Source organism: Oncorhynchus gorbuscha, linkage group LG01 (assembly GCF_021184085.1).
Source record: "Oncorhynchus gorbuscha isolate QuinsamMale2020 ecotype Even-year linkage group LG01, OgorEven_v1.0, whole genome shotgun sequence".
NCBI lineage: Eukaryota > Metazoa > Chordata > Actinopteri > Salmoniformes > Salmonidae > Oncorhynchus > Oncorhynchus gorbuscha.
The window spans coordinates 70,617,060-70,643,056 of NC_060173.1; the positions used below are offsets into that span (position 1 = coordinate 70,617,060).

The 25,997-nt window shown below is 42.3% G+C and overlaps 1 protein-coding gene across 4 annotated transcripts in view; it reads right to left on the bottom strand.

The window, feature by feature from the left end:
• tbc1d4 (TBC1 domain family, member 4) overlaps nt 1–25,997 on the bottom strand; it is a 147,384-nt gene that overhangs the window by 33,577 nt on the left and 87,810 nt on the right. For 3 of the 4 annotated variants that reach the window (XM_046359202.1, XM_046359228.1, XM_046359220.1), the window contains 3 exons: nt 25,229–25,381; nt 12,029–12,177; nt 9,127–9,339 (listed from right to left, as the gene is read on the bottom strand). In XM_046359202.1, the coding sequence (XP_046215158.1) occupies nt 9,127–9,339; nt 12,029–12,177; nt 25,229–25,381 (515 nt within the window). The remainder of the gene's footprint in view (nt 1–9,126; nt 9,340–12,028; nt 12,178–25,228; nt 25,382–25,997) is intronic. The other variant, XM_046359210.1, reaches the window with a different exon arrangement.

Sequence of the window (25,997 nt, forward strand, 5' to 3'; positions counted from 1 at the left end):
TAATCCCAGGGTCCTTAGCCTAGTGATGAGCTTTGTGGGCACTATGGTGTTGAACGCTGAGCTGTAGTCAATGAACAGCATTCTCACATAGGTGTTCCTTTTGTCCAGGTATGAAAGGGCAGTGTGGAGTGCAATAGAGATTGCATCATCTGTGGATCTGTTGGGGCGGTAAGCAAATTGGAGTGGGTCTAAGGTTTCTGGTATGATGGTGTTGATGTGAGCCATGACCAACCTTTTAAAGCATTTCATTGCTACAGATGTGAGTGCTATGGGTCGGTAGTCATTTAGGAAGGTTACCTTAGTGTTCTTGGGCACAGGGACTATGGTGGTCTGCTTGAAACATGTGGGTATTACACACTCAGACAGGGAAAGGTTGTGTTGTTGTCATGGAAGAAGTGTTTTGAAATCAGTGAAACACAATGGGCCAAACAAGCTGCGCAAATTAACCGGAAACGACACAAGATGTCTTATTTGATGAAAGGGGTTGCATTCTGCCATGACGCTTTCATCCATGTATACAGGTAAGAATCTAGCTACAGTTCCAGATATTATCCGTTTCTAATTTTGTCAGAAAGTTGTTTTCATTGCAAGTTAAGGCTTGCTGTTAGCTAACCAGCTGAGGTTAGATGGCTGGCTTGCTAGCTAACGTTAACATTGAACCTAACTTATTTGGTTAACTTTAGCTATGACAATCGGTTTGTATTGCTAGTAACATGACTCTATCGATTGGGATTATAGTTCATTTTTTAGCTAGCTAACGTTAACGTGACACGTCTAAACAAAACACCCCAAATTATTAAAGCTTGCTGTTAGCTAGCTAAAGTTAGCGGAGGTTAGATGGATGGCTTGCTAGCTAACATTATTTTAGGTGTATGAATTGTGTGTAATGTTAGTGATGTTTCTCAGAATGCCATTTCGCATTGCTAGCCTAATGTTAGCTATCAGTTTGTATTGCTAGTTAAAGCTTGCTGTTAGCTAGCCAGCTGACATTATCGATGGCTGGCTAGCTAGCTAACATTGTGTATGAAGTGTGTGTACTGATGTTATCGCAGAATGCCATTTCACATCTATTGTATAACAATGCTAAAATATTTGTATCCGTCTTTCAGCATCAGTAAAACACTCCTGACTCTCCTCACCAGTCAAATAAGGAGAATGGTCTAATGTCTCCCATCAGAAAGACCTGTAGAACACACCTGATTCTCCTCACCAGTCATACAAGGAGAATGGTCTAATGTCTCCCATCAGAAAGACCTGTAGAACACACCTGACTCTCCTCACCAGTCATACAAGGAGAATGGTCTAATGTCTCCCATCAAAAGACCTGTAGAACACACCTGACTCTCCTCACCAGTCAAATAAGGAGAATGGTCTAATGTCTCCCATCAGAAAGACCTGTAGAACACACCTGATTCTCCTCACCAGTCATACAAGGAGAATGGTCTAATGTCTCCCATCAGAAAGACCTGTAGAACACACCTGACTCTCCTCACCAGTCATACAAGGATAATGGTCTAATGTCTCCCATCAGAAAGACCTGTAGAACACACCTGACTCTCCTCACCAGTCATACAAGGAGAATGGTCTAATGTCTCCCATCAAAAGACCTGTAGAACACACCTGACTCTCCTCACCAGTCAAACAGGGAGAATGGTCTAATGTCTCCCATCAGAAAGACCAGTAGAACACACCTGACTCTCCTCACCAGTCATACAAGGATAATGGTCTAATGTCTCCCATCAGAAAGACCTGTAGAACACACCTGACTCTCCTCACCAGTCATACAAGGAGAATGGTCTAATGTCTCCCATCAAAAGACCTGTAGAACACACCTGACTCTCCTCACCAGTCAAACAGGGAGAATGGTCTAATGTCTCCCATCAGAAAGACCTGTAGAACACACCTGACTCTCCTCATACATGGAGAATGGTCTAATGTCAGAAAGACCTGTAGAACACACCTGTCTCTCCTCACCAGTCATACAAGGAGATTGGTCTAATGTCTCCCATCAGAAAGACCTGTAGAACACACCTGACTCTCCTCACCAGTCATACAAGGAGAATGGTCTAATGTCTCCCATCAGAAAGACCTGTAGAACATACCTGACTCTCCTCACCAGTCATACAAGGAGAATGATCTAATGTCTCCCATCAGAAAGACCTGTAGAACACACCTGACTCTCCTCATACATGGGGAATGGTCTGTCTCCCATCAGAAAGACCTGTAGAACACACCTGACTCTCCTCACCAGTCATACAAGGAGAATGGTCTAATGTCTCCCATCAGAAAGACCTATAGAACACACCTGACTCTCCTCATACATGGGGAATGGTCTAATGTCTCCAATCAGAAAGACCTGTAGAACACACCTGACTCTCCTCATACATGGGGAATGGTCTAATGTCTCCCATTAGAAAGACCTGTAGAACACACCTGACTTTCCTCCCCAGTCATACAAGGATCATTTTTTTTTAAATTCACCTTTATTTAACCAGGTAGGCTAGTTGAGAACAAGTTCTCATTTGCAACTGCGACCTGGCCAAGATAAAGCATAGCAGTGTGAACAGACAACACAGAGTTACACATGGAGTAAACGGTTGGTCTAATGCCTCCCATCAAAAAGAGAGTCAGTCCAAGCAAGCAAAGGCAGCAGCGCAGTCACCAACAACATGTACCATTTCTTCACTGACTACGGAGTTGGACCTGAAGTGTGATAACTGCAGTGGCCAAAACAGCGCTTCAGAAAGACCAGAGTGAACACCTTGTCTGAAATTGCTGTGAAGGGGGTCAACATCCCGCAGCTGGTTGGACTGGAGGATGGTACGGTGCTGGTGGAAAGCTATGGCTGGCAACAACACCTGACTTCAGGCCGCTGCCACAGATCAAGCAGTACCAGCACTTCAGGTGAAAATAATTTTCATTGCATTGCATGAGGTTATTCTTCTTATCTAAACTAGGGAGGTGAATTGATGTTGTGCAGGGTTGAAATGTCTTCTGATTTTTAGTTGTTGTTATTCCCTGTTTTACAGCTTTGATGCCATGGAGCCTGGCGTTGATGTCTTCAAGGAGCATTCGGACTGTCAGGACCAGGTTTCAGCTAGTTGTCGACCAATTAATCGGAATGGCCGAAAAATTAGGGCTGATTTCAAGTTTGCACAACCATCGGAAATCGTTATTTTTGGACACCGATTTGGCCGATTAAAAAAGATATGTATAAAGGGGGGCAAAAAAGTATTTAGTCAGCCACCAATTGTGCAAGTTCTCCCACTTAAAAATATGAGAGAGGCCTGTACTTTTCATCATAGGTACACTTCAACTATGACAGACAAAATGAGAAGGAAAAAAATCCAGAAAATCACATTGTATGATTTTTAATGAATTTATTTGCAAATTATGGTGGAAAATAAGTATTTGGTCAATAACAAAAGTTTATCTCAATACTTTGTTATATACCCTTTGTTGGCAATGACAGAGGTCAAACGTTTTCTGTAAGTCTTGACAAGGTTTTCACACACTGTTGCTGGTATTTTGGCCCATTCCTCCATGCAGATCTCCTATAGAGCAGTGATGTTTTGGGGCTGTTGCTGGGCAACACAGACTTTCAACTCCCTCCAAAGATTTTCTATGTGGTTGAGATCTGGAGACTGGTTAGGCCACTCCAGGACCTTGAAATGCTTCTTATGAAGCCACTCCTTCGTTGCCCGGGCGGTGTGTTTGGGATCATTGTCATGCTGAAATACCTGGCCTCATTTAATCTTCAATGCCCTTGCTGATGGAAGGAGGTTTTCACTCAAAATCTCATGATACATGGCCCCATTCATTCTTTCCTTTACACGGTCAGTCGTCCTGGTCCCTTTGCAGAAAAACAGCCCCAAAGCATGATGTTTCCACCCCCATGCTTCACAGTAGGTATGGTGTTCTTTGGATGCAACTCAGCATTCTTTGTCCTCCAAACACGACGAGTTGAGTTTTTACCCAAAAGTTATATTTTGGTTTCATCTGACCATATGACATTCTCCCAATCTTCTTCTGGATCATCCAAATGCTCTCTAGCAAACTTCAGACAGGCCTGGACATGTACTGGCTTAACCTCTTGAACCTCTGGGGGCAATATTTCATTTTTGGATGAAAAATGTTCCCGTTTTAAACAAGATATTTTGTCACGAAAAGATGCTCGACTATGCATATAATTGACAGCTTTGGAAAGAAAACACTCTGACGTTTCCAAAACTGCAAAGATATTGTCTGTGAGTGCCACAGAACTAATGCTACAGGCGAAACCAAGATGAAACTTCAAACAGGAAGTGAGCCAGATTTTTGAGGCGCTGTGTTTCAATGTCTCCTTATATGGCTGTGAATGCCCCAGGAACGAGCCTACACTTTCTGTCGTTTCCCCAAGGTGTCTGCAGAATTGTGACGTATTTGTAGGCATATCATTGGAAGATTGACCATAAGAGACTACATTTACCAGGTGTCCGCCTGGTGTCCTCCGTCGAAATTGGTGCGTAATCTCCAGCTGCAGAAACCAGAATCTCCAGAAACCAAACTGCCACGAATGACTTATCATCAAATAGATATGTGAAAAACACCTTGAGGATTGATTCTAAACAACGTTTGCCATGTTTCTGTCAATATTATGGAGTTAATTTGGAAAAAAAGTTTGGCGTTTTGATGACTGAATTTTCGGGTTTTTTCATAGCCAAACGTGATGAACAAAAGGGAGCGATTTCTCCTACACTAATAATCTTTTTGGAAAAACTGAACATTTGCTATCTAACTGAGAGTCTCCTCATTGAAAACATACAAAGTTCTTCAAAGGTAAATGATTTTATTTGAATGGGTTTGCTTGTTTTTGTGAAAATGTTGCCTGCTGAATGCTAGGCTTAATGCTTTGCTAACTATCAATACTCTTACGCAAATGCTTGTTTTGCTATGGTTGAAAAGCATATTTTGAAAATCTGAGATGACAGTGTTGTTAACAAAAGGCTAAGCTTGAGAGCTAATATATTTATTTAATTTCATTTGCGATTTTTATGAATAGTTAACGTTGCGTTATGGTAATGAGCTTGAGGCTATAATTACGATCCCGGATACAGGATTGCTTGTCGCAACAGGTTAACCTCTTACTCCTACCCGACACGCAGGCGTCCCATCTAGACATCTGGAAATGCAAATGCGCTACGCTAAATGCTAATAGCACTCGTTAAAACTCAAACGTTCATTAAAATACACATGCAGGATACTGAATTAAAGCAACACTCGTTGTGAATCCAGGCAACAAGTCAGATTTTTAAAATGCTTTTCGGCGAAAGCATGAGAAGCTATTATCTGATAGCATGTAACACCCCAAAAGACCCGCAGGGGACGTAAACAAAATAATTAGCATAGTCGGCGCTACACAAAACGCACAAATAAAATATAAAACATTCATTACCTTTGACCATCTTCTTTGTTGGCACTCCTAGATGTCCCATAAACATCACTATTGGGTCTTTTTTTCGATTAAATCGGTCCATATATAGCCTAGATATCGATCTATGAAGACTGTGTGATCAAGGAAAAAAATAGCGTTTTATAACGTAACGTCATTTTTTAAAATTAAAAAAGTTGACGATAAACTTTCACAAGACACTTCGAAATACTTTTGTAATGCAACTTTAGGTATTAGTAAACGTTAATAATCGATCAAATTGATCACGAGGTGATGTATATTCTATAGCTGTACGTCTGGAAATAATGTCCGGGTAAATCTCAACCAAAATATCCGGCCGGAGACCGGAAGAAATGCGCTGCCTCGTGTCCGTTTGACCAAGAAACAAATCGTAGGCAAATGACAAGACTGTTGACATCGTGTGGAAGCTGTAGGTATTGCAACCTCGGCCCCATTTAATGTGGATCACATTCAACAATGGGTTCTAGTGGCGCATGGATATATTTTCCCATTTTCAGTGATCAGATTTTCCTGCGCTTTTCGATGAAACGCACGTTCTTTTATAGTCACAGCCGTGATTTAACCAGTTTTATAAACGTCTGAGTGTTTTCTATCCACACATACTAATCATATGCATATACTATATTCCTGGCATGAGTAGCAGGGCGCTGAAATGTTGCGCGATTTTTGCTTACCTATTGCAGATTCAGTCTTCCCATCCTGGTAAGGTCTACAATTTTGTTTCTGGTGTCCTTTGACAGCTCTTTGGTCTTGTTTGGAGTGTGACTGTTTGAGGTTGTGGACAGGTGTCTTTTATACTGACAACAAGTTCAAACAGGTGCCATTAATAAAGGTAACGAGTGGAGGACAGAGGAGCCTCTTAATGCGTATCATCCAATCACTTGTGTTGTGACAAGGTAAGGGTGGTATACAGAAGATGGCCCTATTTGGTAAAAGACCAAGTCCATATTATGTAAAGAACAGCTCAAATACGCAAAGAGAAATGACAGTCTATCATTACTTAAAGACATGAAGGTCAGTCAATACGGAAAATTTAAGAACTTCGAAAGTTTCTTCAAGAACAGTCGCAAAAACCATCAAGCGCTATGATGACACTGGCTATCATGAAAACAAACACAGAAATGGAAGACCCAGAGTTACCTCTGCAGAGGATAAGTTCATTAGTTACCAGCCTCAGAAATTGCAGCCCAAACAATTGCTTCACAGAGATCAAGTAACAGATACAGTGCCTTGCGAATGTATTCGGCCCCCTTCAACTTTGCGACCTTTTGCCACATTTCAGGCTTCAAACATAAATATATAAAACTGTATGACTGTATGTTTAAAGCTTGGGAAATCTTTTTGTATTCAAATCCGGCTTTAAACTTCTTCACAACAGTATCTCGGACCTGACTGGTGTGTTCCTTGGTCTTCATGATGCTCTCTGCGCTTTTAACGGACCTCTGAGACTATCACAGTGCAGGTGCATTTATACGGAGACTTGATTACACATGGGTGGATTATATTTATCATCATTAGTCATTTAGGTCAACATTGGATCATTCAGAGATCCTCACTGAACTTCTGGAGAGAGTTTGCTGCACTGAAAGTAAAGGGGCTGAATAATTTTGCACACCCAATTTTTCAGTTTTTGCAATAAATGTCGTTCCACTTCATGATTGTGTCCCACTTGTTGTTGATTCTTCACAAAAAATACAGTTTTATATCTTTATGTTTGAAGCCTGAAATGTGGCAAAAGGTCGTAAAATTCAAGGGGGCCGAATACTTTCGCAAGGCACTGTACATCTCAACATCAACTGTTCAGAGGACACTACTAAAGAACACCAATAAGAATAGACTTGCTTGGGCCAAGAAACACAACCAATAGACATTAGCCCAGTGGAAATTTGTCCTTTGGTCTGGAGATTTTTGGTTCCAACAAAAAGTGTCTTTGTGAAACGCGGTGCGGGTGAACGGATGATCTCCGCATGTTATGCTTCGCTGGTGACACTGTCTGTGATTTAGTGGGACAGAAGCTTACATACACTCAATTAGTATTTGGTAGCATTGCCTTTAAATTGTTTAACATGGGTCAAAAGTTTCAGGTAGCCTTCCACAATCTTCCCACTATAAGTTAGGTGAATTTTGGCCCATTCCTCCTGACAGAGCTGGTGTAACTGAGTCAGGTTTGTAGGCCTCCTCGCTCGCATTCAGTTCTGCCCACAAATTTTCTATAGGGTTGAGGTCGGGGCTTTGTGATGGCCACTCCAATACCTTGACTTAGTTGTCCTTAAGCCATTTTGCCAGTATGTTTGAGGTAATTGTCAATATGGAAGACCCATTTGCTTTAACTTCCTGACTGATGTCTTGAGATGTTGCTTCAATATATCCACATAATTTGCCTCCCTCATAATGCCATCAATTCTACACCAGTCCCTCCTGCAGCAAAGCACCCTCACATGATGCTGCCACCCCCATGCTTCAAGGTTGGGATGGTGTTCTTCGGCTTGCAAGCATCCCCCGTTTTCCACCAAACGTAACGATGGTCTTTATGGCCAAACAGTTCCATTTTTGTTTCATCAGACCAGAGGACATTTCTCCAAAAAGTACCATCTTTGTTGCAAACCATTGTCTGGCTTTTTTTATGGTGGTTATGGAGCAGGGCTTCTGCCTTGCTGAGGGCCTTTCAGGTTATGCCGACATAGTACATAGGACTTACTGTGGATATAGATACTTTTGTACCTGTTTCCTCCAGCATCTTCACAAGGTCCGTTGATGTTGTTCTGGGATTGATTGGCACTTTTCGCACCGAAGTTAGTTCATCTCTAGGAGACAGAATACGTCTCCTTCCTGAGCGGAATGACGGCTGTGCTGTCCCATGGTGTTTATACTTGCGTACTATTGTTTGTACAGATCAATGTGGTACCTTCAGGCGTTTGGAACTTGCTCCCAAGGATGAACCAGACTTGTGGAGGTCTACATTTTTTTTTTGAGGTCTTGGCTGATTTGATTTCCCATTGATGTCAAGCAACGAGACACTGAGTTTGAAGGTAGGCATTGAAATACATCCACAAGTAGACCTCCAATTGACTCAAATGATGTCAATTAGGCTATCAGAAGCTTCTAATTACATAATTTTCTGGAATTTCCCAAGCTGTTTAAAGGCACAGTCAACTTAGTGTATGTAAACTTCTGACCCACTGGAATTGTGATACAGTGAATTATAAGTGAAATAATTTGTCTGTAAACAATTGTTGGAAAAATTACTTTTGTCATGCACAAAGTAGATGTCATAACCGACTTGACAAAACTATAGTTTGTTAACAAGAAATTTGTGGATTGGTTGAATGAGTTGTAATGACTCAACCTAAGTGTGTGTAAACTTCCGACTTCAACGGTATATCCTCTCAGATATCATACTCTGACTTATGATAACTACGTTCTCTCATATCTAACTCTGGCTAATGCCAATGCCAACTTTTTTAATGTCCTGAAATTGTTCAAATGCTATTTTAGGCATAAAGATTAGATTTAGGGTTTGGGTTAAGGGTTAGGGAAAATAGGATTTTGAATGGGAAAACGTGTGTGTGTGTGTGTGTGAGTGACAGGGGGTTGGGTACAGGTGTAAGCAAAGAGACAAGTTTCCTTTGTCTCTGCATAATAGATGACTAAAGCTCCATTCTATTCTCACTCACCCTCCAGTCTCTGGTTCTCCTTCTCCATGCGTAGCAGCAGTATCTGCTGGTGGATCGCCGTCTTCCATAGGGCCCGGTAGTGCACCGCCGTCCTCTTGGGCCTCTTCCCAGTGAAGGTGTCACCCGAGGTGGGCAGTAGGCTGGCCAGGGGGTCCAGACTTGGGTCGAAGGAGCGGGGGGAGAGGGGCAGCAGGTCCATCACATCACAGTGGTCTGAGAGACAAGATATCCAAATAACTGCAGTCATTTTTATTTGTCAAGCAAATAACTGTCGGTCTCACGGTAATTGACCGAAATTAACATAAACCAATTTAGCATCTCCTGGCTTCCATGCATTCCCTACAAGCATATCATACAGACCTTTGGAACATCTACATTTAAAAAATAATAAATCCATGTAATATAGCCTACACATTCCCAATAAATCCATTATGTATTTTAGACAGGTCTAAAGAAACATTATATGGAGAAAATGTAGTCTATTTCCGAAGAACAGAATATCATACTCTGAGTTGTCCTGATGTTAGGCCGTGATGTGGCTACGTCATATGGCTGTGGGCTACACTAGTTCATTTAGTAGACAAGACTTGCTTAGAATACCGTGGCATTGTTTTATAGTATGAAGAATACAATTGAATAAAGCTGAATAAAATAAAGGATATTTGAGGGAGTATGCACACGAGGCTATTCTGTGTTGAGCTGTTAACAAAGAAATAGCTATTCCTATATGCTTAATTTAGAGTTATTCATGTAACTTTAGTTCTTCTACAAACATTGGGCTATATGTTTTGATTTTTAATACTTTGTAAAGCTGCATGATGCGATGAATGATGATTTGAAAAAAGTTGCATGAGCTCTGCTTTGTTTTTGCTCAGGCTGTACACACTACATCAGTCTCTCATTCACCATTTGAAAAGCACTTGATAATGCCTAGAATTTCACAGTGGCATTCCCTTTGTGTGGCCGTAATGCACCCTAAAAAAATCCAGGCCTTTTGCAGCAAGTGGCCGTTGTGCCCTTCTCCAAATCACAGGCTACAAGTGAAGACAGACACATCTGGGATGAAATTGTGCGCGTCCTTATTTCCGAGGTGCATATTGAAAATATTGGAAGAACTGTCCACGTTTACTTTTCATCATCCAACAATCTACTATCCCCATTAGTACAAAAGTCAATCTATTCTATTCTCTGCGAGAAATAAATATTCCAAACATTGTCTGGGACAGTTGTGGGATGCGATAGATCCCAAATTTATACAACCACTAGCTTCAAAAACACTGTTTTATGCAATGTGGCTGATGCAACAGATCAGAAGGTTTAGCTTAAAATGTTGATAAACTATTAGGCTATTTCTTCACATTATAAGCGCAGCAATGCACACATGGTAGTGGGCTATAGGCACGTATGTTCCATTAGCAGGAAAACACTTATCAAAAGTGACCGCAAATGTGATTATGCATGTAATGGTTTTATTATAAAATATGCATATTTATAGTGAAAATGATTATCTTACGAAATGGGAAACTCACACGCTGCTTATGTATGCCAGTTAGGTTCTACACTCCTTGTAAAGCAGGTTAATTTGCTTAATTTTAAGAAGTTACTTGGCCACTTTAGTTGTGATACAAACCCATTCAAAACATACAGGCTTATGGGTTAAGGCTACACGAGGTGTGTGACTATGACAAAAAAAAAGCTTTGTTTCTTTTGCTGGGCATCATTCATAAGTGATTATATATAATTCACATGTGGTAGGCTAATATTGTCACCCATCAGACTATTCTTGATTTAATCTTGTCTTTACATATACTAAATAATATATGTGTGAAATTTGTTTTGATTTAGAATGGACCATTACCATGCACCTGTATTGAGGGGCATGCGGGGAAAAATACCTGCCATCTATGCACTTAAATGGAGGATGCTTTTCCCGTGGTTCATTTTCATGGCAGCCAGGTAGGCTACACTCCTATTGTAAATATAAGCAATGTGCTTAATATTAGGAAAGTTAGGAAATACATTTAGTAGGCCTAGCCTATAGAAAGCTGATGGGATCCTCCTATTTTTAGAAGAGGCCACCACTGTTTTCTCGCGCAATTTCAAAGCCTGTAGAAATGTTACGCAACATGAGCTCATGAAGTGTTTGATTAGAGTGATTTGAGGGACAATCGAGTGCTAGGTACCAGGCAGTTAGCAAGTTTGGCAGGATACTAATGACCACCAGAAACAGAGCTTGGAGAATCACCTAATAACTGTGACTAAACCGTGACTTGGATTTTGACTGCCTTCATGACTCGTGACCACCGTAGTGACGGTAATACGGTCACCGCAACAGCCCTAGTTGTAAGTCAGTCTCTTGCAGGCATGGTGTTTTAGTGTTTGAGAGGATACAAGAGTTCAAGGATATATATGCTAATCATCACAATGTTTCATCACAAATTCATTATACATTTCCACTTTGCTGACTATATTGCGAGCCTATTGTAATTCTGTACTAAAAGTACTGTGAGCGTGAATGCATTGTATTGGGTATTGTAATCTGATTATGCCGTTCTTAATTGCCCGATGGGAAAAATAAAGTTGGACTGAATTGAGTTTAATTGAATGGTACTAGTGTCTTATGGATGGTTTGTAATTACAAGACATCTGTGCTTGAGATGGGGAGCTACACTGGGGATTCGGGAAAACAGTCTATTTTTACCTGCTACACTTTTGCCAGCGTGAGCTACTTTATTAAGTGTTCTTGGCGTGAAAATATAATTTAACCTAATTTTACACTGAGCAGCGCGAGCCTCTCACGGAGCCGTGTTGCTTGTGCCTAGGTTTCATTGAAATAATATAGCAGTGTCTCACACTGCAAAAATGACTTGTCCAGTGTAGCAAGCCTGTTACACACACACACCTGGGTGCTGCATGGAGGTGGGCTTGTTCATGGGCGAGGCGACCCGCAGGAAGATCTTCTGTCTCCAGGACACTTTGCGGATGTTGAGGGGTGCACTCACACTGTCACTGCTGCATCCAGATAGCGTCCTCTTCCTGCCCTCCCCATTACTGATTGGCAAGGGGAAAGGATAAAGAGGGAGAAAGGGAGGGTTGAGAGAGCGAGAGGAGGGGCGAGAGGGAGCAAGAGAGGGAAAAGGAGGGAGAGGGAGTGAGATAGTGAAGAGGAGTGGGAAGAGGAGTGGGCATGTCACAAATACAAAGGAACGTAAACAAACACCCACACACTGATAGTAGTATACACATGCAGTCTCACACACACACACACACACACACACACACACACACACACACACACACACACACACACACACACACACACACACACACACACACACACACACACACACACACACACACACTTAATCTCAACATTGAGACAGACAGATGCTAATCAACAGAATCTCCCAGTCTGTACTGCAGAAGGGTGTGTGATTAAACCACCAAGACAAACCAAAAAGGAACACTTCTCACAACAAACAAAACATTGATTGAAGACTGATTCAAACATACATATTGATTAATAAAGCAAAAATTAGTACAATATATCCATAATTAGTACATAAAACAAAAGCAAACACCAAGACAGAGGCAGCCATTGTTACATGGATGTTTGGATCATTTCCTCGTGAAAGAAGAAGTTGAGTTTGATGGGAGAGAGGAGAATAGGGATAGGAAGCTGATTGATCTATTTTCAAGACTAAGATTCCGTCTGAAATGGCACCTTATTGTGCAAAAGTAGGGCAATATATAGCAAATAGGGTTCTATTTCGGACACACCCTATGTTTCTCAATTGTTTTTCACACCAAAGGTTGAAGCCACAATCTGTAACATGTCCCTACCATCAAAGAGTGGGCAACCAACAAGATAAACTGTCTTTAAATGTCAAAGAAATGTAGACATGACCTGAAAATGTCTGCAGTTAACACTAGACAATACATTTCAAAACATGTAACCTTGCGTAACCCTGGATCAGATGACAATTGATACTCGGATTAACATGATACTGTCCAGTCATGAGGCATGAGGCACTTACTTCACTGCTCAAGAGACCCGAGTAGAGAATAACAGGAAGCGACCTCATGGAGCGAGGTCAGGGCTACGGGGACACTTTTGCTGAGACGGTGGTGGTGCCCCCACATCCTATAACAGTGTTGCATAATTTTGGGAGGTGGTTCAACTTGAGATTGTAGTGAATCTCTGGTTTCCATGTGGTCAGGAAGTGACAAAAATCCCCATTCCTCCCCATGATTACAAGCATACCCATAACATGATGCAGCCAAAACTATGCTATATTTAAAATGTTGAAAACTATAACTAGCAAAATAGTTCAGTGGAGTGACTGATCATCAGAAGACGAGTCCATGAGGCACGATTCACATTTCAGAATGGAAATGGAAACCTTTTTGAAAATGTCTAGATGTGTCACCTTCTGTGGGGAATGTAGATGTCAAATGGAGCTGGGAGAATTTAAATGTTCAGAAGCAAAGTCTGAACTTGTCCAATAAGGAATGCCTGTTTTCGTTTTCTTTTCTGTTGTACAACATGTAGATGCGGTGTGCCCTAATGAACTGCACACAGGAGAGCAAAATGAAGGAGGCAGATCTATTCACAATCAATCCCTTTTAGTGCGCTATAGACATAATACAGGTGGTGCAGGGTAAAAGGCCACCATATTTGGACTTTGGACCCTCCAGATGAGCTTCAATGCCATACAACTCTCCTACCGTGGCCTCCAATTGCACTTAAGTAAAACTAGTAAAACTAAATGCATGCTCTTCAACCATTCGCTACCTGCCTGCCCGTCCAACATCACTACTCTGGACGGTTCTGACTTAGAATATGTCTGGTTAGACTGTAAACTCTCCTTCCAGACTCACATAAAACATCTCCAATCATGCTGCCAAACATACCCTTGTAAAACCGACCATCCTACTGATCCTCGACTTCGGCGACGTAATTTACAAAATAGCCTCCAATACCCTACTCAATAAATTGGATGCAGTCTATCACAGTGCCATCCACTTAATTACCAAAGCCCCATATACTACCCACCACTGCGACCTGTACGCTCTCGTTGGCTGGCCCTCGCTACATACTCGTCGCCAAACCCCCTGGCTCCAGGTCATCTACAAGACCCTGCTAGGTAAAGTCCCCCCTTATCTCACCTAGCTGGTCACCATAGCAGCACCCACCTGTAGCACGCGCTCCAGCAGGTATATCTCTCTGGTCACCCCCAAAACCATTTCTTACTTTGGCCGCCTCTCCTTCCAGTTCTCTGCTGCCAATGACTGGAACGAACTGCAAAAATCTCTGAAACTGGAAACACTTATCCCTCTCACTAGCTTTAAACACCAGCTGTCAGAGAAGCTCACAGATTACTGCACCTGTACATAGCCCATCTATAATTTAGCCCAAACAACTACCTCTCCCCCTACTGTATTTTGCTCCTTTGCACCCCCTTCCACTGCAAATCAACCATTCCAGTGTTTTACTTGCTATATTGCATTTACTTAGCCACCATGGCATTTTTTGCCTTTACCTCATTTGCACACATTGTATATAGACTTGTTTTTCTACTGTATTATTGACTATATGTTTGTTTTACTCCATGTGTAACTCTGTGTTGTTGTACCTGTCAAACTGCTTTGCTTTATCTTGGCCATCTTGTAAATGAGAACTTGTTCTCAACTTGCCTACCTGGTTAAATAAATGTGAAAAAAAAAGAAAAAAAAATATTGCATCACCCAGGTGGGTACTAGATAGTGATGTTGGGGAGGGTGAGTGACCCAAAAACCAACTTAAGAGACAGTGAAAGGATCCATAGACAACATAGAAACCACCTTTAGATATCTAAACCCTAAACAAGTGAAATATATCACTTAAATTGATAAGACATGCACAGTCATAGCTAGTGTTACAAGCATGTAATAAAACATATGAATAGTTAATGGTTTAAGCAAGAGGCTTCAAGCTACAACTCATATCACTGCATAATGAGAAACAGAAATGTCCAGAATAGTGTTGCATGGGATGGACTCTAGACTCTGTAGAATGCGTTGATGAAACACAGGGTTGACAATAGGCGAGTTAAGCTGGGAATATATACACAGTTTTGGTTAAATATAGGACTGTGAAGATTAGCATCGACATGCATACAAAACAAGACAAGGGGCATATCAGCACCCACCCCTACTTCAGAAAAAAATGGTAGAATCCAACAATAGAAACAACATTAACAATAAGATTTTGCCATTACAAAAAAAGGGTGAAAGATGAAAGTACAATGCTTTCAGAAGGTATTCATACCCCTTATTCCACATTGTTCCGGAGTTCTAAATTGAGCAGCTGCTGAAAAATGAGCTCCTGTATATATTGAGATTTAAATGGTTTTTTAGAGTGAAGTACATCAAAAAAATCAAGAGAACTGCAAGACTCAATAGAAGACAAAACAAGGAACAAACCAAAAAGACAGGCTTTTGAAAAATTAACTATTTTTCATAAAATTGTACAGTTATCTTAGCTAGCTGAATTGCTAGCAGAATTGTTTACTTGTTGCTAAGCAGTTGCTAGGGACTCTCCTGGAAGAAGCTAGCTAGCTTACAAAGAATAACAACAAAAAATATCTAGTTAACAGAAGAAAGGAAGACAAAATAAGGACAAAAGAAGGACAGAAGAAAAAGGAAAAGAAAGAGGACAACATAGTGAAACAGTCAGCACTTCTATTGCAACTTGTATTTCGTCGTCCTAACGTAGTCTACACTGCTATCTGCCCAGCAGCTAGCCAGCTAGCATACGTCCACCGTCTACCGAATAGCAGCACTGTAGAAACTATTACACTCAACTGAACGACTTGATTAGTGTAGTGTTAGCTAGCTACATAGTTGTCTTTGCTGTCTTCGTATCCAAGATAATTGTGTAGTTTAGAGCGTGTAGTCTTAGAGTGATTATCTTAATTTACTGAGGTTAGCTAGCCAGCTATTTGTCGTCCTTAACGTAGGAGACACTGCTAGCTAGCCAACAGCTAGCCAACGTCTACTGAATAGAACTTCCGCACTCAACAACCCGGTCGCATTCCGCTTCGCTCCACAGGTAGTATCACATTTTTCATTTCATTTCATTACAGCACAACGGTTTGATTTGTTTGATCATAGCTAGCTACATAGCTAGCTACATAGCCGTCTGTGTATCAAAGATAATTGTTGTCGTTCTTTTAACGCAACGTAACGTAATCAACACTGCTAGCTAGCCAGCTAGCCCCCGAATAGCAGCACTGTAGAAACTATTACACTCAACGGAACAACTTGATTAGTGTAGTGTCAACAACGCAGCCACTGCCAGCTAGCCTACAAAGTCAACAACGCAGCCACTGCCAGCTAGCCTACTTCAGCAGTACTGTATCATTTTAATCATTTTAGTCAATAAGATTCTTGCTACGTAAGCTTAACTTTCTGAACATTTGAGACGTGTAGTCCACTTGTCATTCCAATCTCCTTGCATTAGCGTAGCCTCTTCTGTAGCCTGTCAACTATGTGTCTGTCTATCCCTGTTCTCTCCTCTCTGCACAGACCATACAAACGCTCCACACCGCGTGGCCGCTGCCACCCTAATCTGGTGATCCCAGCGCGCACGACCCACGTGGAGTTCCAGGTCTCCGGTAGCCTCTGGAACTGCCGATCTGCAGCCAACAAGGCAGAGTTCATCTCAGCCTATGCCTCCCTCCAGTCCCTCGACTTCTTGGCACTGACAGAAACATGGATCACCACAGATAACACTGCTACTCCTACTGCTCTCTCTTCGTCCGCCCACGTGTTCTCGCACACCCCGAGAGCTTCTGGTCAGCGGGGTGGTGGCATCGGGATCCTTATCTCTCCCAAGTGGTCATTCTCTCTTTCTCCCCTTACCCATCTGTCTATCGCCTCCTTTGAATTTCATGCTGTCACAGTTACCAGCCCTTTCAAGCTTAACATCCTTATCATTTATCGCCCTCCAGGTCCCCTCGGAGAGTTCATCAATGAGCTTGATGCCTTGATAAGCTCCTTTCCTGAGGATGGCTCACCTCTCACAGTTCTGGGCGACTTTAACCTCCCCACGTCTACCTTTGACTCATTCCTCTCTGCCTCCTTCTTTCCACTCCTCTCCTCTTTTGACCTCACCCTCTCACCTTCCCCCCTACTCACAAGGCAGGCAATACGCTCGACCTCATCTTTACTAGATGCTGTTTTTCCACTAACCTCATTGCAACTCCCCTCCAAGTCTCCGACCACTACCTTGTATCCTTTTCCCTCTCGCTCTCATCCAACACTTCCCACACTGCCCCTACTCGGATGGTATCGCGCCGTCCCAACCTTCGCTCTCTCTCCCCCGCTACTCTCTCCTCTTCCATCCTATCATCTCTTCCCTCTGCTCAAACCTTCTCCAACCTATCTCCTGATTCTGCCTCCTCAACCCTCCTCTCCTCCCTTTCTGCATCCTTTGACTCTCTATGTCCCCTATCTTCCAGGCCGGCTCGGTCCTCCCCTCCCGCTCCGTGGCTTGACGACTCATTGCGAGCTCACAGAACAGGGCTCCGGGCAGCCGAGCGGAAATGGAGGAAAACTCGCCTCCCTGCGGACCTGGCATCCTTTCACTCCCTCCTCTCTACATTTTCCTCCTCTGTCTCTGCTGCTAAAGCCACTTTCTACCACTCTAAATTCCAAGCATCTGCCTCTAACCCTAGGAAGCTCTTTGCCACCTTCTCCTCCCTCCGGAATCCTCCTCCCCCTCCCCCCCCCTCCTCCCTCTCTGCAGATGACTTCGTCAACCATTTTGAAAAGAAGGTCGACGACATCCGATCCTCGTTTGCTAAGTCAAACGACACCGCTGGTTCTGCTCACAGTGCCCTACCCTGTGCTCTGACCTCTTTCTCCCCTCTCTCTCCAGATGAAATCTCGCGTCTTGTGACGGCCGGCCGCCCAACAACCTGCCCGCTTGACCCTATCCCCTCCTCTCTTCTCCAGACCATTTCCGGAGACCTTCTCCCTTACCTCACCTCGCTCATCAACTTATCCCTGACCGCTGGCTACGTCCCTTCCGTCTTCAAGAGAGCGAGAGTTGCACCCCTTCTGAAAAAACCTACACTCGATCCCTCCGATGTCAACAACTACAGACCAGTATCCCTTCTTTCTTTTCTCTCCAAAACTCTTGAACGTGCCGTCCTTGGTCAGCTCTCCCGCTATCTCTCTCAGAATGACCTTCTTGATCCAAATCAGTCAGGTTTCAAGACTAGTCATTCAACTGAGACTGCTCTTCTCTGTATCACGGAGGCGCTCCGCACCGCTAAAGCTAACTCTCTCTCCTCTGCTCTCATCCTTCTAGACCTATCGGCTGCCTTCGATACTGTGAACCATCAGATCCTCCTCTCCACCCTCTCCGAGTTGGGCATCTCCGGCGTGGCCCACGCTTGGATTGCGTCCTACCTGACAGGTCGCTCCTACCAGGTGGCGTGGCGAGAATCTGTCTCCTCACCATGCGCTCTCACCACTGGTGTCCCCCAGGGCTCTGTTCTAGGCCCTCTCCTATTCTCGCTATACACCAAGTCACTTGGCTCTGTCATAACCTCACATGGTCTCTCCTATCATTGCTATGCAGACGACACACAATTAATCTTCTCTTTTCCCCCTTCTGATGACCAGGTGGCGAATCGCATCTCTGCATGTCTGGCAGACATATCAGTGTGGATGACGGATCACCACCTCAAGCTGAACTTCGGCAAGACGGAGCTGCTCTTCCTCCCGGGGAAGGACTGCCCGTTCCATGATCTCGCCATCACGGTTGACAACTCCATTGTGTCCTCCTCCCAGAGCGCTAAGAACCTTGGCGTGATCCTGGACAACACCCTGTCGTTCTCAACTAACATCAAGGCGGTGGCCCGTTCCTGTAGGTTCATGCTCTACAACATCCGCAGAGTACGACCCTGCCTCACACAGGAAGCGGCACAGGTCCTAATCTAGGCACTTGTCATCTCCCGTCTGGATTACTGCAACTCGCTGTTGGCTGGGCTCCCTGCCTGTGCCATTAAACCCCTACAACTCATCCAGAACGCCGCAGCCCGTCTGGTGTTCAACCTTCCCAAGTTCTCTCACGTCACCCCGCTCCTCCACTCTCTCCACTGGCTTCCAGTTGAAGCTCGCATCCGCTACAAGACCATGGTGCTTGCCTACGGAGCTGTGAGGGGAACGGCACCTCAGTACCTCCAGGCTCTGATCAGGCCCTACACCCAAATAAGGGCACTGCGTTCATCCACCTCTGGCCTGCTCGCCTCCCTACCACTGAGGAAGTACAGTTCCCGCTCAGCCCAGTCAAAACTGTTCGCTGCTCTGGCTCCCCAATGGTGGAACAAACTCCCTCACGACGCCAGGACAGCGGAATCAATCACCACCTTCCGGAGACACCTGAAACCCCACCTCTTTAAGGAATACCTAGGATAGGATAAAGTAATCCTTCTCACCCCCCCTTAAAATATGTAGATGCACTATTGTAAAGTGGCTGTTCCACTGGATGTCATAAGGTGAATGCACCAATTTGTAAGTCGCTCTGGATAAGAGCGTCTGCTAAATGACTTAAATGTAATGTAAATGTAATTTTGTTGTGTTATAGCCTGAATTCAAAATGGATCAAATATATTATTTTCTCACCCATCTACACACAATACCCTATTATGAGAAAGTGAAAAAGTTTTTAGAAATCTTTGCAAATGTATTCTAAATGAAATACAGACATCTCATTTATATAAGTATTCACACCACTGAGTCAATAAATGTTAGAATCACCTGGAATGTACAATATTTGCCCGTTATTCTTTAAAAAAAATCCAAGCTCTGTGAAATTGGTTGTTGATCATTGCTAGACAACCATTTTCAAGCAATAGATTCTCTAGCTAATAACATTCATTGGCTTCTTCGTAAGCAATTCCAGTGTATATTTGGCCTTGTGTTCTAGGTTATTGTCCTACTGAAAGGTGAATTCATCTCCCAGTGTCTGGTGGAAAGCAGTCAACCAGGTTATCCCCTAGGATTTAGCCTGTGCTGAGCACCATTTAGTTTCATTTTAACCTAAAAAGCTCCCTTGCCAATGACAAGCTTACATTACCCATAACATGATGCAGCCACCACCATGCTTGAAAATATGAGGAGTGGTACTTAGTAATGTGTTGTGTTGGATTTGCCCAAAACATAACATTCAGGATATAAAGTTAAGGGAGAAATGACAGTGTTGTTGATCCATCCTCAGTGTTCTCCTATCACAGCCATTAAACTCAGTAATTGTTTTAAAGTCACCATTGTCCTCATGGTGAAATCACTGAGCAGTTTCCTTCCTCTCCAGCAACTGAGTTAAGGGCACCTGTATCATTGGGTATATTGTTAGACCATCCAAAATGTAAAGTTAACACATCTACCAATGACTACCTCTCTGGTCTTTGTGGTTGAATCTGTGTTAGAAAATCAATGCTCCACTGAGGGACAGATAGGGGTACAAAGATGAGGTAGTCATTAAAAAAATAATGTTAAATACTATTATTGCACACAGAGTGAATCCATGTAATTTATTATGTGACTTGTTAAACACATTTTTACCCCTGAAATTATTTAGGCTCGTCATAACAAAGGGGTTGAATACAGTGGCTTACGAAAGTATTCACCCCCTCGGCATTTTTCCTATTTTGTTGTCTTACAAATTGGAATTAAAATGGATTTTGGAGGGGGGGGTTGCATCATTTGATTTACACGACATGCCTACCACTTTGAAGATGCAAAATATGTTTTATTGAGAAACAAACAAGAAATAAGACAAAACTGAAAACACCTTTTGCAGCAATTACAGCTGCAAGTCTCTTGGGGTATGTCTCTGTAAGCTTGGCACATCTAGCTACTGGGATTTAAAAAGAAAATTCAAGCAAAACTTCTCCAGCTCCTTCAAGTTCGATGGGTTCAGCTGGTGTACAGCAATCTTTAAGTCATACCACAGATTCTCAATTGGATTGAGGTCTGGGCATTGAAAAGGTAATTCCAAGACATTCAAATGTTTCCCCTTAAATCCCTTGATTGTTGATTTAGCAGTATGCTTAGGGCCATTGTCCTGCTGGAAGGTGAACCTCCGTCCCAGTCTCAAATCTCTAGAAGACAAACAGGTTTCTCTCAACAATATCCCTGTATTTAGCCATCCATCATTCCTTCAATTCTGACCAGTTTCCCAGTCCCTGCCGATGAAGAACATCCCCACAGCATAATGCTGGCGTTCTTAGGGTGATGAACATAACATTTCCCTTGATGGGCAAAACCCCCAATTTTAGTCTCATCTGGCCAGAGTACCTTCTTCCATATGTTTGGGGAGTTTCCCACATGCCTTTTGGCAAACACCAAACATGTTTGCTTATTTCTTTCTTTAAGCAATGTTTTTTTTTCTGGCCACTACCGTAAAGCCCAGTGCACGGCTTGAAGTGGTCCTATGGACAGATCTTTGGTCTCTTTGTTGCCGCTCTGATTAATGCTCTCCTTGCCTGGTCTGTGAGTTGTGATGAGCAGCCCTGTCTTGGCAGTTTTGTTGTGGTGCCATATTCTTTCAATTTTTTTAAATAATGGATTTAATGGTGCTCTGTGGGATGTTAAGAACAGGTGTATATATACTGAGATCATGTGACACTTAAATAAAGTCCACCTGTGGGCAATCTAACTAATTATGTGACTTCTGTAGGTAATTGTTTGCACAATATCTTATTTAAGGCCTTCATAGCAAAGGGGGTGAATACATATGCACGCACCACTTTTTATTTTATTTTTAAACAAGTTCTTTTTTTTAAAATCTCAATAGAATCCATTTTAAATTCAGGCTGTAACAACAATATTTTGCTGCAAAGAGACAGAATCCCCAGATCCTTTATTCTGGTATTGCCCCTATGTAGCTTGTTTCTGGTCACAGGTTCAGGAATGGTTAAAAATCACAACATTCACTTAAAATTAACCTTATAAATAGCAATGTAGGGTGATTTGGAAAGCCATAGTCAATCAATCAATAGTACAATAATACTCGAAGGAAAGTTTTTCATTTTTAGCTCACAATCTGCGAATACTACAGTGGTTCCTCCTATAAAAGTTGCGTCATACTGCGGCACACCTTGCGGCATTCTGTGGCACGTCATTTAATTCTGAGCCATTTTTTATGTTACTGCAAGTTATTGCTAGTTTGACCACCAGAGGGCATCTTTGAAAAGCATTTGATAGTCTTCCATATTGCAGGCACGTGGGAGAGACTGGGGTTCAATTCCCTAACGGGGATGAAGGAGTAGACTGTCCTTGTAAATAAGAATTTGTTCTTAAATGATTCCATGTGTTATTTCATAGTTGTGATGTCTTCACTATTATTCTACAATGTAGAAAATAGTAAAAATATAGATAAATCCTGGAATGAGTAGGTGTGTCCAAACTTTTGACTCGTACTTGCTTAATTAATTAAATTAATATTATGGTGTTTCTATTCCATTAAAAATGAATAACCCTCTGGGCAAATTCAGTCCGTTTCGCTCTGGGAGCGTCCACTGGACATTCGGACCAAGGGGTACTGTTGATTTGAGCATTCTGGCCTTACAACAGCAGTCAAGCACCCAAGCTAACCTTGGCTAGCTTCCTAGCTACTTCCAGACACAAATGAGACCACTCTGACCATTTTACTCGCCCTAGCACAGCTGGTTATGCAGTTTTCATGTTATCCAGAGGGCTGGTGACTAACTGTGCTGCTGGAAACAATTTAATTGCGCTGTTTTGCCAACGTTTACTGTCCATATTCAACAGGTGTTGAGCGAACATAAATTCATTATTCTCCACTCTGGCACACTCAGACGAGAGGGCTCTGAAATCGGTGTAGATAGCCAGAGCAAATTTACGAATGTACCCGAATGTCCATTGAGTACACACAACGACTATTCTATTTAGCTAATCTAAGAATGACGGGAATTATGGAGTTAATTAAGGTTGGGTAGTTAATTAGCCTTTAGTTAATATAAAGTTTGATGTATATAACTACTAATGTTAGGTAGCTAGCTAACATGCCGGTACCTACTGCTGTAATGATATGCTATGTGGTTCGTAAGGACTGCGTAGCTAACAAATTGTCAGCTAACATAACGTGTACGGTAACTTATTTGAAAAGTCATTACTTTATTACATTGAGTACCAAGCTACCCCAAGGTTGCACTCTATCGACTCTGCGGCTTCAGCATGCTTTTGATTCATAGTCGATAGCGCACTGGACTTCGGGCAAGAAGGTTGAGGGTTCGAAACCTGCTCCCTGATTTGTTTCATTTGAAGTCATGCACAATTACTGTGTAATGATGGCATCTCAGGTAAGCAGCACTGGGCGTTCTTCCATCCAACTTCTACATAGCTAGTAGTTAGCTCCTACGATTCAGTGTCGGTTCATAACATCCTACTGTATTACATAGCTACATACATACTGTATATAACATTCTACTATATTACGTACAGTTGAAGTACACCTTAGCCAAATACATTTAAACTCAGTTGGCCCATTCCTCCTGACAGAGCTGGTGTAACTGAGTCAGGTTTGTAGGCCTCCTTGCTCGCACACGCTTGTTCAGTTCTGCCCACAAATTTTCTACAGGATTGAGTTCAGGGCTTTGTGATGGCCACTCCTGTACCTTGACTTTGTAATCCTTAATCCATTTTTCCACAACTTTGGAAGTATGCTTGGGGTCATTGTCCATTTGGAAGACCCATTTGTGACCAAGCTTTAACTTCCTCACTGATGTCTTGAGATATTACTTCAATATATCCACATAATTTTCCAACCTCATGATGCCATCTATTTTGTGAAGTTCACCAGTCCCTCCTGCAGCAAAGCACACCCACAAAATGATTCTGCCACCCCCGTGCTTCTCGGTTGGGAAGGTGTTCTTCGGCCCGCAAGCCTCCCCCTTTTTCCTCCAAACATAACAATGGTCATTATGGCCATCGTTATGGCATCATGACATAATTTTATGGAATTTTCCAAGCTGTTTAAAGGCACAGTCAACTTAGTGTATTTAAACTTCTGACCCACTGGAATTGTGATACAGTGAACTATAAATTAAATAATCTGTCTGTAAACAGTTGTTGGAAAAATTACTTGTATCATGCACAAAGTAGATGTCCTAACCGACTTGCCAAAACTATAGTTTGTTAACAAGAAATTTGTGGAGTGGTTGAAAAACAAGTTTTAATGACCCCAATTTAAGTGTATGTAAACTTCTGACTTCAACTGTAACAATAATACATTACTGAACATAAACTCTTTAATCCCAACCTTCATCCACTCTCAGCACATCCCACCTACTGTATCACCATAGACCACCCTCGTTTGGTTTCCATGTGCCATATATTCTTAAATCGTGCTGTGATGTTTTACATACGTTTTGAACGTTGAATAGATTTTAGATTTTAGATTCTTCAAAGTATCCACCCTTTGCCTTGATGACAGCTTTGCACACTCTTGTCAATCTCTCAACCAGCTTCAAGCGGTAGTCTTTGAACAATCTAAATAGAATGAGATAAATATATTTTGATTTGTTTAACACTTTTTTGGTTACTACATGATTACATATGTGTTATTTCATAGTTTTGATGTCTTCACTATTATTCTACAATATAGAAAATAGTAAAAATAAAGAAAAACCCTTGAATGAGTAGGTCTGTCCAAACTATTGACAGGTATTGTACATGTATCAGAAAATCTGTAAAAACAAAAACAAGATGTGTCCTCTGAAGGGCGGGGGAGGGGGAGTGTTGGATGGGTTAATAAATATACAAAATAATACAAAAACAAACAACAAAATGTGGAAAAGTTCAAGGTGTGTGAATACTTTCTGAAGGCATTGTAGATATAGGCAGGGACGAAAAGCCACGTGTTAAAATATTTAAGTGGACGCAACGAATAACTGCTGCTGCCATCCCACCGACAAAACATGTCCCCCAACCAACCCCTCCTCCCCTCCTCCCATTTTCTCTGCCATCCCTGGCCGGTAATTCAGGTGTGGTCAAAGCAGGGGTGTGAGCATGCACCCCCTCTCACCTCCAGAGGGTCCTGGTGTCGGCCAAAGACCCCATGGACCCGAAGGAGCCCTGGTAAAAGCTTTTCAGGAAAGTGGGAGCGGAGAAGGAGGAGGAGAGACTGAAGTTGGACTCGCTCTCCGACACGCTGCGCGTTCTCGAGGTGGGCACGGGGCTGGGATGGTGTTCAAAATAAAGAAACCAAGGTTATTGTGGAATAAATGTGGTCTGGATGCAAAATAAATGTTCATAAAAAAAAAGAAGAGTCATGCCATGGGCTGGTGACATTATGATGTTGACTGTGTCTGTAGGGTCTGTTCTGTTGGTTGTGTTCTTTTTGTGTTGTGAAAATAATGTTCATCAGCAGAAACTAGACCGGATTGACTCGTTTTAAAGGGAATCAAATCTGTTATGGTGGGAAAGCCATTCACATAATATGAAATTGAAGAATGTAAAATAGATTACATTGTTGATGTAGAACAGATGATGGGAGCATAAATGATTTGTCAGTTAGTGACGTACTCATTAGTGTGGACTTTCCATGACAGTTAGTTTTAGCGTCTTGAAGCTGAAATCGACATAAGGAGAACAGTGCCACTGTTCACGCCAGCACATTCGTTATTGTTTTATAGATGCAATGTAGGAGAGAAGCATCCAGCATCCTGTAAACATAGATCTTTTTTACAGTAAATACTCTGCTGTTCTATCACGTGTGCAATGAAATCCGAGGGAAAAAAACTGTGTTAGTTGTTTAAAGTAACTTCCTTGCTGTTGTAAAATGGATGTGTCAG